Source organism: Nansenia antarctica (genome assembly GCF_963989245.1).
Source record: "Nansenia antarctica genome assembly, chromosome: 5".
NCBI classification, from domain to species: domain Eukaryota; kingdom Metazoa; phylum Chordata; class Actinopteri; order Argentiniformes; family Microstomatidae; genus Nansenia; species Nansenia antarctica.
Genome location: NC_137690.1, coordinates 1,566,979 through 1,583,394, shown reverse-complemented (window position 1 = coordinate 1,583,394; position 16,416 = coordinate 1,566,979). Strand labels below are relative to the sequence as shown.

Below are 16,416 nucleotides of genomic sequence, written 5' to 3'. Positions count from 1 at the left end.
TGTGTCCTTCGCTGAGAAGGCGTTGTCCCTCTCCTTGAGCAGTTTTCGGACCTTCTCAGTCATCCATGGCTTCGTGTTGGGGTAGACCCGGACACGTTTGTCCACGGTGGCTGAGTTGGTGCAGTTCACTATGTGGTTCAGAACCGACGACGTGAACTGTTCCAGGTCCTCATGCTCATATTCCTGCCATGAGGTGTCATTCAGGCAGATCTGCAGTGGGGCGGACCCTGCTGGCCAGGTTCTGACAGTCTTAGTGGTGATGGGAGCACTTTTCCTCATGGGAGTGTAGGCTGGGATCAGGAGGATGGACACGTGGTCAGACATGCCTAGATGAGCTAGCGGTCTAGCCTTGTAAGCAAGCTTGATGTTGGTGTATACCTTGTCCAGTGTGTTATCTCCTCTTGTTGCACATTTAACATGCTGATAGAACTTGGGTAGGTTTCAGGTCAGCATGATTGAAATCCCCCGCGATGATGTGTACTGCTTGAGGATCTGCGCTCTGTCCACCACTGATGACGTCATGTAGCCGCGCTAATGCTAAGCTAGCATCTGCGCTTGGTGCAATGTAAACAGCTGTTATGTACACTGCGTTGAATTCCCACGGGAGGTATGTGGGTCGGCATTTAACAGTCAAGTATTCCAGGTCTGGGGAGCAGTGGCTACTTACAGTTTTTGTGTTTAAGCACCTGTCCTTCGTAGATATGATCAGGCCGCCTCCGCGCGTCTTCTCGCTAAGCAGCGTCCTGTCGGCACGGTGTAAGCATCAACACGTGAGGGAGTGTGAACCGTAAACCTCTGAGAGCCTGCTCTCTGTAGGAGAAGCAGGAGAGTCCACAGACACGCTGATAGAGTCACCATCGTTCCTGCAAGAGACAATCCCAAAGCTGTATGAATCATAGAGACCCTGAACCTCTTACTGGTGCAATGCATGGGGCGTCTAGATAGATAGACTTTATTTGTCATTGTTACAGTACAGGTACCAAACAACGACATTTAGGAGGGGAGGCTCCCCTGGTGTTTAGGAAAGGAAAAAGAAACACATTTTGGAAAAAGCATAGATGCATAAAATCACAAGAAGGTAAGGAGCTGGTTTACATCAATAGAGGCTATGTACACAATCCACTGTACTATACTGCACAGATAGTCAACTAGGGTTGTCATATTTCACAAGAAAGTATTTTTTCACATTATTTTAAAGTGTCACAGTTTGCAGGCTTGAAAATGTACATGTTTGTGCCTCAGCACTAGCTGCCATACAATCCGTCCGGACTGTCCTGGGCCCAGAACTTAGGCCTTTCTGTGTTCAGGGCCTTGACGGCCCTGTGGTAGAAGCTGTCCTTCAGTCTGTTTGTCTTAGTCTAATAGATATTATGGCCCAAAGAGACAGACAGACCGTTAAAAAGACAACTTGTATGGCCCTTATTTAAAGAGACAGGCGGACAGGTAAAAAAAAGACAGCCTGTTTATAAATAGCTGTTTATGAATAAAGTCTGTAATAGCAGTGGATACACAGCGTTACTTAAACAGTGTCTCGTGTTAAGTAGATGTTGAATATCATTGTTATCTTCAGTCATGTAGCGAACTGACCGGTTTGTCTGCAGCATAATGCCATTCCCTTGCTTCTCACAACTGACCCTAGAAACACAACGTGTGTCAGTGGTTTTATAGTTTGAGAAGTTGTTTACATGATTCTATAAGTTTAAGATCTCCAGAGAGAACTCACCTTGACGGCACGATCCTGTAATCCGTATGAACTTTAACCCCTTATGTAAACGCCGTCATGTCAGAGAGAAGAGGGTGTGGGGGGGCCAAAGGGCAGAAGGTTGTAGGAGTGAGATCTAGTTAAACATCGACAGGTCTAGGAATGGCCTTCTGTGTCAGTCAGACAGACGCTCAGAGTTAACCCTAGAGTTACCTACTATAAGAGCCGCCTCGGGGGTCAAATTACCATAGTCTTTACAATGGGAAGCTGCTACTTACACACAACGACCACTAGTTGGTGCACCTTGTAAATTAGCCTGCCTCCTACACAGAAAAAAAGCGAAATAGTTTCATACTAGCTTATCCTGATGTGATTTAGAACATATAAGGATACTGGGTGGTAGAACGCACATATCTAGGAAAGGTCATGAAAGGAGGGTACTGAAATTTGATCGAGTGCAAAGATGTGTGTGTGTGTGTGTGTGTGTGTGTGTGTGTGTGTGTGTGTGAGTGTCTGTGAGAGTGAGAGTGGTGATCATCATCCTCATCATCATCCTTGTCATCATCATCCTCACCATCACCATCATCATCATCCTCACCATCACCATCATCATCCTCATCATCATCCTCATCATCATCATCATCCTCATCCTCATCATCACCATCATCATCACCATCATCATCCTCATCATCATCATCCTCATCCTCATCCTCACCATCACCATCATCATCCTCATCATCACCATCATCATCACCATCATCATCCTCATCATCACCATCATCATCATCATCCTCATCATCATCATCCTCACCATCACCATCATCATCATCACCATCACCATCATCATCCTCATCCTCACCATCATCATCATCCTCATCATCATCATCCTCTACTACACTACACTGGCTTCCCATCTCCTCTCGGATCATTTACAAAATCTCAGTTAACTCATCAATGCATTCACGGCAACGCACCCCCTTACCTCAAGGACCTGGTCAAATCCCACAGCCCCTCCACTCGCACTCTCCGCTCATCAAATGCAAACCTCCTCAAACCCACCAAAACCCACCTCCGCTCCATGGGAGACCGGGCCTTCTGCTCCATCGCCCCCGAACTGTGGAACGCCCTCCCTGCCCACCTGAGAGCACCACAGTCGGTCGACTCTTTTAAGAGCGGACTTAAGACTCATCTTTTTAACAAAGCGTTCCAGTAGCCAGATTTGTATTTATTTTTTTCTTTAGTTTTATGCCACAGTGTCTTTTTAACCTTTCTGCTTTTGATGTTTTTAGTGATCTTTATTGTGTTGTGCTGTTTTTGTTTCTTTTATTGACTGTAGCACTTTGAGATTCTTGAAATGTAAAGTGCTTTATAAAATAAATAAATAAAATCCATCCTCATCCTCATCCTCATCATCACCATCATCATCACCCTCACCATCATCACCATCCTCATCACCATCATCATCATCACCCTCACCATCACCATCATCATCCTCATCACCATCATCATCCTCATTCTCATCACCGCCATCACCATCATCATCATCACCATCATCATCATCCTCATCCTCACCATCATCATCATCATCCTCACCATCATCACCATCATCCTCACCATCACCATCATCATCATCCTCATCCTCATCCTCACCATCATCATCCTCATCATCACCATCATCATCATCATCATCCTCATCATCACCATCATCACCATCACCATCATCATCATCCTCATCCTCACCATCACCATCATCACCATCATCCTCCTCACCATCACCATCATCCTCACCATCATCATCATCTCAGAATACTGATCATGTTTCAAACACATTCACAGAGAAATAAAAAGGCGTCAAGATGCTTTTTTCTTTTAAATCTAGAACGTTTATCTCTTTTCAAAAGCTTGTGATCCTGTCATGTGTCCAAAGCACCAGCCTGTCCACAGCATGTTGTCCAATCAGAGACAAAAAGACAGGCGGTTTTAAAAACAGGTGTGGGAGGAGGGGGAGGGGCCTCTGGTGTGACATCACAAGCTCACACAGGCCAATGGCGTCGGGGTCGGTGACATCACAGGCTGTTCCTAGCATCCAATCATGTGCAAACGAAGCAAAGCATAGCCAGCCTAGAGGCTAGGCATGTACCTAGACCCAGACACAGGTTAAACATGTACCTAGACCCCCCAGACACAGGTTAAACATGTACCTAGACCTCCCAGACACAGGTTAAACATGTACCTAGACCCAGACACAGGTTAAACATCTACCTAGGCCTAGGTACACCTTGGTTAACCAGCAGCTGAAAAGGTGTACCTAATGAAGTGGCCGGTGAGTGTAGGTTTGGCCCTGACTAACCTAGAACTGGCCCTGACTAACCTAGACCTAGCCCTGACTAACCTAGGTCTGGCCCTGACTAACCTAGGTCTGGTCCTGACTAACCTAGGTCTGGCCCTGACTAACCTAGGTCTGGCCCTGACTAACCTAGGTCTGGCCCTGACTAACCTAGGTCTGGCCCTGACTAACCTAGGTCTGGCCCTGACTAACCTAACCTAGGTCTGGACCTGGTCTAACCTAGGTCTGGACATGTTTTATACCTAACCTAGGTCTGGCCCTGACTAACCTAGGTCTGGCCCTGACTAACCTAGGTCTGGCCCTGACTAACCTAGACCTAGCCCTGACTAACCTAGACCTGGCCCTGACTAACCTAGGTCTGGCCCTGACTAACCTAGGTCTGGCCCTGACTAACCTAGGTCTGGCCCTGACTAACCTAGGTCTGGCCCTGACTAACCTAGGTCTGGCCCTGACTAACCTAGGTCTGGCCCTGACTAACCTAACCTAGGTCTGGCCCTGACTAACCTAGGTCTGGCCCTGACTAACCTAGGTCTGGCCCTGACTAACCTAGGTCTGGCCCTGACTAACCTAGGTCTGGCCCTGACTAATCTAGACCTAGCCCTGACTAACCTAGACCTAGCCCTGACTAACCTAACCTAGGTCTGGACCTGGTCTAACCTAGGTCTGGACATGTTTTATACCTAACCTAGGTCCTCTTCAGTCCAACTGTCTTAATCTGAGTCTGGGCAACCCACCCAACAGGTCATTGGTTTAAACCCCATACACCGAAAAACTATATATGGCTCACCACCAAGAGAAAATGTCCACTGAAGACGCGTCACGCTGTAGTCTGGGATCAGCTTTAATCTGTGTCTGGAAACGCAGAGGGGCGGAACTACAGCCATGTCATACACTCTGGACATGTGTAACACACGTGATACATACATGTACACTCTGGACACGTGTAATACACGTGATACATACATGATACATCCATGATACATACATGTACAAGTACATGTTCTTATTTGGTTTGGAGGAGTCTGTCCCCCTCTTTCTCTCCTTCTCTCTCCCTCTCTCCTTCTCTGCCTCCCTCTCTCCTAATGCATAGTGTAGTGGTGTCGTGAGGGACTGTCGTCACATAAAAACCAATTCTTTCTCATGATGATAATAACAATAATAATAATAATAATAAATAGTAAATATTGCATCACATGGCATCCATTTTGGGCCCTCTGGCATTGGGACTACAGGGGGTTAAAAAGTGCTGCTGTTTAAAAAGCTGAAGACCAAATCACACAGAGCAGAGATGATGAGGACGTGTGAGAGGGGCGTGGCACCTGTCAGGTGTTAGAGGGGCGTGGCACCTGTCAGGTGTTTTAAAGGGGCAATCCGTAATTTTCCCGTCTAAAAAAGTGTCACCCGACACTCCCCCGGAGGAGGACTGAGGGGGAGGGACACCACAGAAGAAGAAGTGTCAAGAACAGGAAACAGGAAACAGGAAACTGATTTGGGAGAAGGTCCGTCATCCAACGACGGTGATGGGGGATGTAGTTTGATGGAGGATATGGTTTGATGGGGGATGTAGTTTGATGGGGGATGTAGTTTGATGGAGGATGTCGTTTTTGTGGTTGAGTCAGTTTGTGTTTGTCACCACGACCCAGGACCAGGACAGGCCCGCTCAGAGGACAGGTCCTCTCTCTCTCCTGGACCAGAACCTCAGACGACAGGTCCACTCCCTTCACCACCACCCAGGGCCGCTTAGAGGACAGGTGCGGTCCGTTGACAGGGGAGGAGGGCCGCACGGCACCAGAGATCCAGGACCTCCAGAACATTCCAGAACCTCCAGAACCTCCAGCCTCATTTGGTATAAAGCCTTTTCAAAAATGGCAGGAAAACCAACAAGCCGACAACAGATAGAACCAGAACCAGAACCACAACCAGACGGGTTAGGAACCAGGAGCACACCTCGGGAGGGGGGGGGGTTCTTTGGGGGGGGGGGGGGGGGCAGGGCTCCTGGGGGGGTCTCCACTACCTGTGTAGCGGGGGGAGGTGCAGGCCGTTGAGAGTGGGGGTGGCGGTGGAGGCGGGCGGGGGCAGACCGTTGAGGGTGAGGGTGGTGGTGGTGGTGGTGGTGGTGTTGGGGGGTGGTGGGGGGGGCAGGGCGGGGGCGGGGCGGGCGGGGGGGGGGTGCATCTCCAGCTGGGCCAGGAGGGAGAAGTGGTCCGAGGGGACGTGGGGGTGGGGGCAGCCGGTGATGCGGTTCTCTGCCAGCCACTGGGCCTCCAACGGACCCAACAGACCCAGAACACTCAGGTGGGTCTGGGAGTAGAAGATGTAGTCTATCACCCCCTGGTGGAGAGAGGGAGGGAGGGGGGAGGGGAGGGGAGAGAGAGGAGGGAGGGGGGGAGGGAGGGAGGGGGAGGGGAGGGGAGGGAGTGGGGGAGGGAGGGAGGGAGGGGAGGGGGAGGGGGGAGGGGAGGGAGGGAGGGAGGGGGGTGGGAGGGAGGGAGGGAGGGGGAGGGGGAGGGAGGGGGGAGGGAGGGAGGGGAGGGAGGGAGGGAGGGGGAGGGGAGGGAGGGGGAGAGGGAGGGAGGGAGGGAAGGGAGGGAGGGGGGGAGGGAGGGAGGGGGAGGGAGGGAGGGAGGGGGAGGGAGGGAGGGAGGGGGAGGGAGGGAGGGGGAGAGGGAGGGAGGGAGGGAGGGAGGGGGGGAGGGAGGAGGGAGGGGAGGGAGGGAGGGGGAGGGGAGGGAGGGAGGGTGGAGGGGGGGAGGGGGAGGGGGGAGGGGAGGGAGGGAGGGAGGGAGGGAGGGAGGGGGGTGGGAGGGAGGGAGGGAGGGGGAGGGGAGGGGAGGGGGAGGGGGGAGGGGAGGGAGGGGAGGGGGAGGGGGAGGGAGGGAGGGAGGGGGAGAGGGAAGGGGGGAGGGAGGGAGGGGTGGAGGGAGGGAGGGGAGGGAGGGAGGGGGAGGGGAGGGGAGGGAGGGAGGGGGGAGGGAGGGAGGGGGGAGGGAGGGGGGTGGGGAGAGGGAGGGGGAGGGGAGGGGAGGGAGGGAGGGAGGGAAGGAGGGGAGGGAGGGAAGGGGGGAGGGAGGGAGGGGGAGGGGGGAGGGAGGGAGGGGGGGGGAGAGAGAGGAGGGAGGGGGGAGGGGAGGGGAGGGGGAGGGGGGGAGGGAGGGAGGGGAGGGGGAGAGAGAGGAGGAGGGGTTCTTTATTACAGTAAGCAGAACACACATACAGAGTTCAAGGGTCAGGAGAGAGTTGGTGTGTGTGTGTGTATGTGTGTGTGTGTACCTTGAAGTCGTGTGTGTGTGTGTGTGTGTGTGTGTACCTTGAAATCATAGGTGTAGTTGGTGTGTGTGTGTGTGTGTGTGTGTGTGTGTACCTTGAAGTCGAAAGTGTAGTTGGTTGTTGTGTGTGTGTGTGTGTGTGTGTGTGTGTGTACCTTGAAGTCGTGTGTGTACCTTGAGGTCGTATGTGTAGTTTGTGTGTGTGTGTGTGTATGTGTGTGTGTGTGTGTACCTTGAAGTCGTGTGTGTGTGTGTGTGTACCTTGAAGTCGTGTGTGTAGTTGGTGTGTGTGTGTGTGTGTGTACCTTGAAGTCGTGTGTGTAGTTGGTGTGTGTGTGTGTGTGTACCTTGAAGTCGTGTGTGTAGTTGGTGTGTGTGTGTGTGTGTGTGTACCTTGAAGTCGTGTGTGTAGTTGGTGTGTGTGTGTGTGTGTGTGTGTGTGTACCTTGAAGTCGTGTGTGTAGTTGGTGTGTGTGTGTGTGTGTGTGTACCTTGAAGTCGTGTGTGTAGTTGGTGTGTGTGTGTGTGTGTGTACCTTGAAGTCGTGTGTGTAGTTGGTGTGTGTGTGTGTGTGTGTGTGTACCTTGAAGTCGTGTGTGTAGTTGGTGTGTGTGTGTGTGTGTGTGTGTGTGTGTGTACCTTGAAGTCGTGTGTGTAGTTGGTCTGTGTGTGTGTGTGTGTACCTTGAAGTCGTGTGTGTAGTTGGTGTGTGTGTGTGTGTGTGTGTGTGTGTGTGTACCTTGAAGTCGTGTGTGTAGTTGGTGTGTGTGTGTGTGTGTGTGTGTGTGTGTGTGTGTGTACCTTGAAGTCGTGTGTGTAGTTGGTGTAAGGCATCAGGTCTGCGTAGGCGCTCTTCAGCTGGAAGCTGTGTGTGACGCAGCCGTCCGAGGGGGGGGGGCGGTCCTTCCTGCCCCCGCAGCCCTCTGATTGGCCGCCGCCCTCCCTCCTGGCCCCGCCCCCCCCGCAGCTGAAGTTGGTCAGACAGTCGTTGTAACGCAGCTCCCTGAAGTCCTTGTGGTTCTCAGCCACGCCCCCGTTACTCAGGTACTCCACCACACCTGGGGAGGGGGGGGGAGGAGAGGAGTGGGGGGGAGGAGAGGAGTGGGGGGGAGGAGAGGAGTGGGGGGGAGGAGAGGAGTGGGGGGGAGGAGAGGAGTGGGGGGGAGGAGAGGAGTGGGGGGGGGGGGGGGGGAGAGAGGGAGGGATGTGAGGACATAGGTTTTTCCATTATATATATATATATACGGTCCCGTCGGGAATCGAACCCACAACCTACAAGCGTTGTTAGCGCACGTTTCTACAATAACAACAACAACAACAACAGCATCTTAAACACCACCACTAGTGTGTCCTTGAGCAAGGCACTTAGCCCTCCTTTACTCCAGGGGGAATGTCCCTGTGATTAGTCATTGTAAGACTAATAATCGCGTCGGATTTAAAGCGTCCCAAAAATTAAAATAAAAAAATAAAAATATATATATATATCGCTTTTTTGTTGTTGCATTTTTAAACAATGATCCAGCTGTGGGCCCGTCCATCCACCCGACCTACCAGAGTCTGGCAGTGAGTTGAGGTCGGCACACAGCACGATGGGGATGGCCCCCGGGTCAGAACCAGGCCCGAGCCCGGAGGGGGCGGAGCCAGAGGAGGAGGAGGAGGAGGAGGAGCCAGAGGCCCGGTCAGCGATGCTCTTCAGCTCAGAGAGGAACATCATGGTCTGGACCAGCTTCACGTCAGAGTACTCCGGGTCCCAGTGCATGTGGGCGTTGGCCACCAGGAGGAGCTGTCTGTCCTGCAGGGGCTTCATGCCTGGGGGGGGGGGGGGAGGGAGGGAGGGAGGGAGGGGGGGGGGGAAGGAGGGGGTGGGGGTGCGGGGGGTGGAGGAGGAGGGAAGGAGGGAGGGGGTGGAGGAGGGAAGGAGGGAGGGTCGGGAGGGAGAGGTGGAGGGGGGAGGGAGGGGAGGGAGGGAGGGAAGGAAGGAGGGAGAGGTGGAGGAGGGAAGGAGGGAGAGGTGGAGGAGGGAAGGAGGGAGAGGGGAGGAGGGGGGGTGGAGGAGGAAGGGAGGGAAGGAGAGGTGGAGGGGGGAGGGAGGGGAGGGAGAGGGATGGAGGGAAGGAGGGAGTGAGGGTGAGAGTACATTTTGCGGGTTTATTTTATTTTAAGTCTCACGAAATGTATCATAATAAGCCTGGATTTTCCTTTAGCGACGTTGATGGAATACACCCCAGGTCACAGACAGTCTAACCCTAGACAGGTCACAGACAGTCTAACCCTAGACAGCACACAGACAGTCTACCCCTAGGCAGCACACAGACAGGAAGGTGGTGTGATCCATCTACAAGCTTGGGCAGAAAGAAATGTTGGGTTACCCTAACCCTAACCCTAACCCAAGACTGTGAACATGAGAGTGGAGGCTGCCACCTGCTGGTACAGTTTGGTAATACAGCATAGGAGTGACTGACTGACTGACTGACTGACTGACTGGCTGGCAGACTGACTGGCTGGCTGACTGGCTGGCTGACTGGCTGGCTGACTGACTGACTGTCTGACTGACTGGCTGACTGACTGAATATTTGGTTGACTGACTGACTGACTGGCAGACTGGCTGGCAGACTGACTGGCTGGCAGACTGACTGGCTGATTGAATGACTGGCTGACTGACTGACTGGCTGACTGGCTGGCTGGCTGACTGGCTGACTGACTGACTGAATTAATGGTTGACTGACTGACTGGCTGACTGACTGACTGACTGGCTGGCTGGCTGACTGACTGACTGGCTGACTGACTGACTGGCTGACTGACTGGCTGGCTGACTGACTGACTGACTGACTGACTGTGTGACTGTCTGACTATCTGACTGACTGTCTGTCTGACTGACTGAATGGTTGACTGACTGACTGACTGTCTGACTGTCTGACTGGCTGGCTGACTGACTGGCTGACTGGCCGACTGACCGACTGACTGACTGGCTGGCTGACTGACTGACTGAATGGTTGACTGACTGACTGGCTGACTGGTTAGGGTCAGGGTTACGGTTACGGTCAGGGTCACGGTCAGGGGTCAGGGTTAGTGGGGTTAGAGGGGTAGTGGTGGTCTAGTGGATAGTGAGTTGGACTTGTGATCGGAAGGTTGTGAGTTCAAATCCCGCCTGAAGCCACACCACTACTAGTGTGCCCTTGGGTAAGGCACTTAGCCCTCAGTTACTCCAGGGGGAATGTCCCTGTAATTCGTAATTGTAAGTCGCTTTGGATAAAAGCGTCTGCTAAATGGCAAAATTATTATTAATTATAGGGTTAGGGTCAGGATCAGGGGTTAGGGTCAGGGTTAGGGTTAGGGGTCAAGGTCAGGGGTCACAGTCAGGGTCAGGGGTAGGGGTCAGGGGTCAAGGAGAGCCTGACCTCCAGAGAACATGTCCTTGTTGACCTCCAGCAGCACGGCCACGCCTATGTTGTCCTTGGTCATCACCCGGTTCAGCATGGCCTCGGAGCCCTCAGAGTTCGCCATGGCAACCTGGTTGAACTCCACCGCGTGTTTCTGCACCAGAGTGAACCTGCAAAACAACAACAACAACAACAACAACACGTCAGGGTTAGGGTAACTAGGGGTAACCAGGGTAACTAGGGTTAACCAGGGGTAACCAGGGTAACTAGGGGTAACCAGGGGTAACCAGGGTAACCAGGGGTAACTAGGGGTAACCAGGGGTAACCAGGGTAACTAGGGGTAACTAGGGGTAACCAGGGTAACTAGGGGTAACCAGGGTAACCAGGGTAACCAGAGGTAACTAGGGGTAACCAGGGTAACCAGGGTAAACAAAGGTAACTAGGGGTAACCAGGGTAACCAGGGGTAACCAGGGTAACCAGGGTAACTAGGGGTAACCAGGGGTAACTAGGGGTAAACAGGGTAACCAGGGTAACTAGGGGTAACCAGGGTAACTAGGGGTAACCAGGGTAACTAGGGGTAACCAGGGGTAACTAGGGGTAAACAGGGTAACCAGGGTAACTAGGGGTAACTAGGGGTAACCAGGGTAACTAGGGGTAACCAGGGGTAACTAGGGGTAACCAGGGTAACCAGGGGTAACCAGGGTAACTGACTTATCAGTCTTGTAGAACACGGCGCAGCCGTCCACGTGCTTCCTCTCCTGCTCCCCCACCAGCTTGGCCCGCGACTTAGGACAGAAGTAACCGTGGTAACCACGCGCCTTCAGCAGGTCCAGGAAGAAGGAGTAGTACTGCTCCGTCTCCACCTCCTGACGGACGCCACGGCAACAACAACATCAATATCAACAACAACATCATCAATATCAACAACAACAACAACAACAATATCAACAACAACAACATCATCAATATCAACAACATCAACAACAACATCAACAACAACAACAACTTGTTGTCGGAAGACGATAACCTACGAGTTTCCCTCTCAGAGAGTTGTGTGAGAGGGTGTGAAGGCAGCGTGATGATGTCATACCTGCAGACTGATGATGTCAGCGTCGCAGGTGGTGATGTCCTCCATGATGCCCTTCTTCCTGTACTCCCAGCTCAGCGCCCAGGACGGGCAGTAGCCGTACAGCTGCCTGGTGGCGTACTTATCACACAGCACGTTGTAGCACATCACTGTGAACATGGCTGAGGGGGGGTCAGAGGTCAGGGGGCAGACTGACTGACTGAATACCAACAGAAGAATATTGCAGGAATTTTTTTGGGGGGCCGCTACCCTCACGTTTAGCTGTGTTGCTCCTTCCACGAATGCACAATCCTTACAAGTTGTACCTCGTTGTAAAGGTGACTAATCAGGCTTTCCAACGATATAAAATACAATACCAATCGGTATTATTAACGGGGAGGAATCATCGACCGAAATAACGTTTCCGAACTGTTTCTGAGGAGTTAATGTAGCAGCATGCTAATGGGAGGTCAGTGGTGCGTACCTGTGGGCGTCCTCTGGTCCCTCTCCTTCAGCGTGACCCACGACCTCTGAGGGAGCTGCTCTGGATGGACTGCACACACACACACACACACACACACACACACACACAAACACACACACACACACCTTAGAAACCTTTACTACACACAAACCTTAGACACAGAGATACACACCTTTACTACACACAGAGATACACACCTTTACTACACACACAGACACACAACTTCAATTACACACAGACACACACCTTCACTAGACACAGACACACACCTTCACTACACACACAGACACACACACCTTAGACACACACCTTCACTACACACAGACACACACCTTCACTAGACACACAGACACACACCTCCACTACACACAGGCACACACCTTCACTAGACACACACCTTCACTACACACAGACACACACCTTCACTACACACACACCTTCACTACACACAGACACACACACCTTCACTACACACAGACACACACCTTCACTACACACACAGACACACACCTTCACTAGACACACACCTTCACTACACACAGACACACACACCTTCACTACACACAGACACACACCTTCACTACACACACACCTTAGTGTTCAATCGTTTACCTGCTAGATTGTCCAGCATGTAGCTCTATGGTTTACCTGCTAGATTGTCCAGCATGTAGCTCTATGGTTTACCTGCTAGATTGTCCAGCATGTAGCTCTATGGTTTACCTGCTAGATTGTCCAGCATGTAGTTCAGCAGCTTCCTGGTTCCATCAGGCTCCTGGTAGAGGTTGAGGATGTCTTGGGATAAAGGGTTTCCTGCAAAAAAACGTTCCAGTTGAGTCATTCAGCAGACGCTCCTCTCCAGAGTGACTGACTGAGTAAGTAAGTAATAATAATAATAATAATAATAATAATAGTAATAATAATAATAATAATAATAACCTTTATTTGTATAGCACTTTTCCTGCAAACGTTGCAGCTCAAAGTGCTTTAATCATTATATAATCATAATTTAATTATTTTGTAACTTAAATGCAATATTAAAAGGATGGGTTTTTATAATCTTAATTTAATTATTTAGTCATTTAAAGGCAATATTAAAAAGATGGGTTTTTAGTCTTGACTTGAACATATGTGCTGAGGTTGCATCCTCTTTACAATCCATCATTGTAAGTTAGTAAAGCTTTATTTATATAGCACCTTTCATACAAGACATGCAGCTCAACGTGCTTTACAACAGGAATAAAAACATTAAGTGAATATAAAAACATTTACAAGCATAGAATTAATATAAGAGCAGGGGAAGTCGATAAAACAGTAAAAAGAAGGTAAAGATAAAATACAATAAAATAAGAGAAAAGATAAAAACCTGTAATAACACGGTCCTAACCCCCCCCACACCAGTGAGGCTCTATCCCATAAACTCACATGTAGGTTCCACTGCCTTAATAACACGCTTAAGACTCTAACCTTGAAAATACTTACTGAGGTAAACTCACCCAAGGTAAGAGAAACACATGTACTGCCCTACAAAGGCAAAAGGCAGTAACTTCAGAACTGAGAACACTTGATCTCTGCACTTTATATTTATACTAATTATGACTCTTGCACTTTGATGTTGGTTTGCACTGTCTTGTCCTGTCTTGCACCTGTCCTGCTGTAAACCGTGCTCCATGGTACCAAACCAAATTCCTAACATGTTTACATGTCATGGCAATAAAAGTCTTCTGATTCTGATTCTGATTCAGAAAAATGACTTTAACGTTTTCTTGCTGTCCAGCCAAAACAGTTCCAGGCAGATCAGTGGACATGTGGCAGTTTGATGTCTTTATACTAAGTTACTGCCTTTTGCCTTTGTAGGGCACTGTAACAGTGTGACAGTACCTGTACTGTCCCCAAGTACCTGTCAACATACTTCCAAAAAGTGAACAACGTCCACACATACAATACCAGAGGAAGCTCCACGAACCACGTTCAACCGCGTTGCACCACAAACAAGGGGATAAACTCGTTTGCAAACTATGCAGTAAAAATGTGGAACGCCCTTCCTATAATCTTAAAGGAGTGCAAAACACTGCCCACCTTCAAAACCACTCTCAAAAAACATTTACAGGAGGCTGCAATCCGTAACTGGACCCTCTAAATCAAAAATCAGATTAAAAGACCCGAACTACACACTGTACATACTTTGTGTTTTGTCCCCCGCCCCCACCTGTGGTGTATGTCCCCACCTGTCCTACCCGCTGTACATACCTAATGTTTTGTTGTATTGTTCTTCCCATGATGGATGTATATTTATCTTGTAGATAGTACTAGTTATTTGTCTGTATTATCTTGTAGATAGTACTAGTTTTTTTCTGTCTGTCTTACATGTAACGATGAATTGAGAATCAAGGACCCCAATTGAAATAAGCCAGTGGCTTTCTTGGGTTTTTATCCTGTTAGTTGACCTTGTATGTAATATGTACTTTCATGTACCTACTTCTACAAATCTTCTAATAAAGTTTTCAATCAATCAAAACAGTTTACACTGACGCCTTTTCAAACAGAAAAGACGAGACCAAACAATAACCGTTTGTTCCTGCGTTGAGAAGACATCTTGTTAATAACCGATACGTGATTGGAAATCGCCCCCCAAAAAACAAATACTCACCTTTCAGACCCAGAGTTTGTAGTTGGAACAGCCGCCCGAGTTCATACGGCAGAACGCGTAAGAGATTGTTGTTTAACAGTAATTCCCTGGAGGAGAAGACAGGAGAGGAGTGTGAGACAGGAGGGGACAGGAGGGGACAGGACAGGACAGGACAGGACAGGACAGGAGAGGACAGGACAGGACAGGACAGGACAGGACAGGACAGGAGGGGACAGGACAGGACAGGACAGGACAGGACAGGACAGGACAGGACAGGACAGGACAGGAGAGGACAGGACAGGACAGGACAGGACAGGAGGGGACAGGACAGGACAGGACAGGAGGGGACAGGACAGGAGGGGACAGGACAGGACAGGACAGGAGGGGACAGGACAGGACAGGACAGGACAGGACAGGAGGGGACAGGACAGGAGGGGACAGGACAGGAGGGGACAGGAAGGGACAGGACAGGAGGGGACAGGACAGGACAGGACAGGAGGGGACAGGACAGGACAGGACAGGACAGGACAGGACAGGACAGGACAGGAGGGGACAGGACAGGAGGGGACAGGAGGGGACAGGACAGGACAGGAGGGGACAGGACAGGACACGACAGGGCAGGACAGGACAGGAGGGGACAGGACAGGACAGGACAGGACAGGACAGGACAGGAGGGGACAGGACAGGACAGGACAGGACAGGAGGGGACAGGACAGGACAGGACAGGAGGGGACAGGACAAGACAGGACAGGACAGGACAGGACAGGACAGGAGGGGACAGGACAGGACAGGACAGGACAGGAGGGGACGGGACAGGACAGGACAGGACAGGACAGGAGGGGACAGGACAGGACAGGAGGGGACAGGACAGGACAGGACAGGACAGGACAGGACAGGAGGGGACAGGACAGGAGGGGACAGGACAGGACAGGAGGGGACAGGACAGGACAGGACAGGAGGGGACAGGACAAGACAGGACAGGACAGGACAGGACAGGAGGGGACAGGACAGGACAGGACAGGAGGGGACAGGACAGGACAGGACAGGACAGGAGGGGACAGGACAGGACAGGACAGGAGGGGACAGGACAGGACAGGACAGGAGGGGACAGGACAGGAGGGGACAGGACAGGACAGGACAGGAGGGGACAGGACAGGACAGGAGAGGACAGGAGGGGACAGGACAGGAGGGGACAGGACAGGACAGGACAGGACAGGACAGGACAGGAGGGGACAGGACAGGACAGGACAGGACAGGAGGGGACAGGACAGGACAGGACAGGAGGGGACAGGACAGGACAGGACAGGACAGGACAGGACAGGACAGGACAGGACAGGAGGGGACAGGACAGGACAGGACAGGACAGGAGGGGACAGGACAGGACAGGACAGGAGGGGACAGGAGGGGACAGGACAGGACAGGACAGGAGGGGACAGGACAGGACAGGACAGGACAGGACAGGAGGGGACAGGACAGGACAGGACAGGACAGGAGGGGACAGGACAGGAGGGGACAGGACAGGACAGGAGGGGACAGGACAGGAC

General features: G+C 51.5%; 1 protein-coding gene across 1 annotated transcript in view; it reads right to left on the bottom strand.

Moving 5' to 3' along the window:
- Positions 1-6,059: 6,059 nt before the first annotated feature.
- LOC308159137 (CCR4-NOT transcription complex subunit 6-like) overlaps positions 6,060-16,416 on the bottom strand; it is a gene marked incomplete at its 3' end in the record, with an annotated part of 11,625 nt that continues 1,268 nt past the window's right edge. The window contains exons 3-11 of the mRNA XM_080532890.1: positions 14,894-14,979; positions 12,967-13,056; positions 12,247-12,315; positions 11,787-11,944; positions 11,408-11,562; positions 10,714-10,865; positions 8,867-9,124; positions 8,117-8,373; positions 6,060-6,380 (exon numbers count right to left, since the gene is read on the bottom strand). Coding sequence (XP_080389016.1) covers positions 6,060-6,380; positions 8,117-8,373; positions 8,867-9,124; positions 10,714-10,865; positions 11,408-11,562; positions 11,787-11,944; positions 12,247-12,315; positions 12,967-13,056; positions 14,894-14,979 — 1,546 coding nt within the window. The remainder of the gene's footprint in view (positions 6,381-8,116; positions 8,374-8,866; positions 9,125-10,713; positions 10,866-11,407; positions 11,563-11,786; positions 11,945-12,246; positions 12,316-12,966; positions 13,057-14,893; positions 14,980-16,416) is intronic.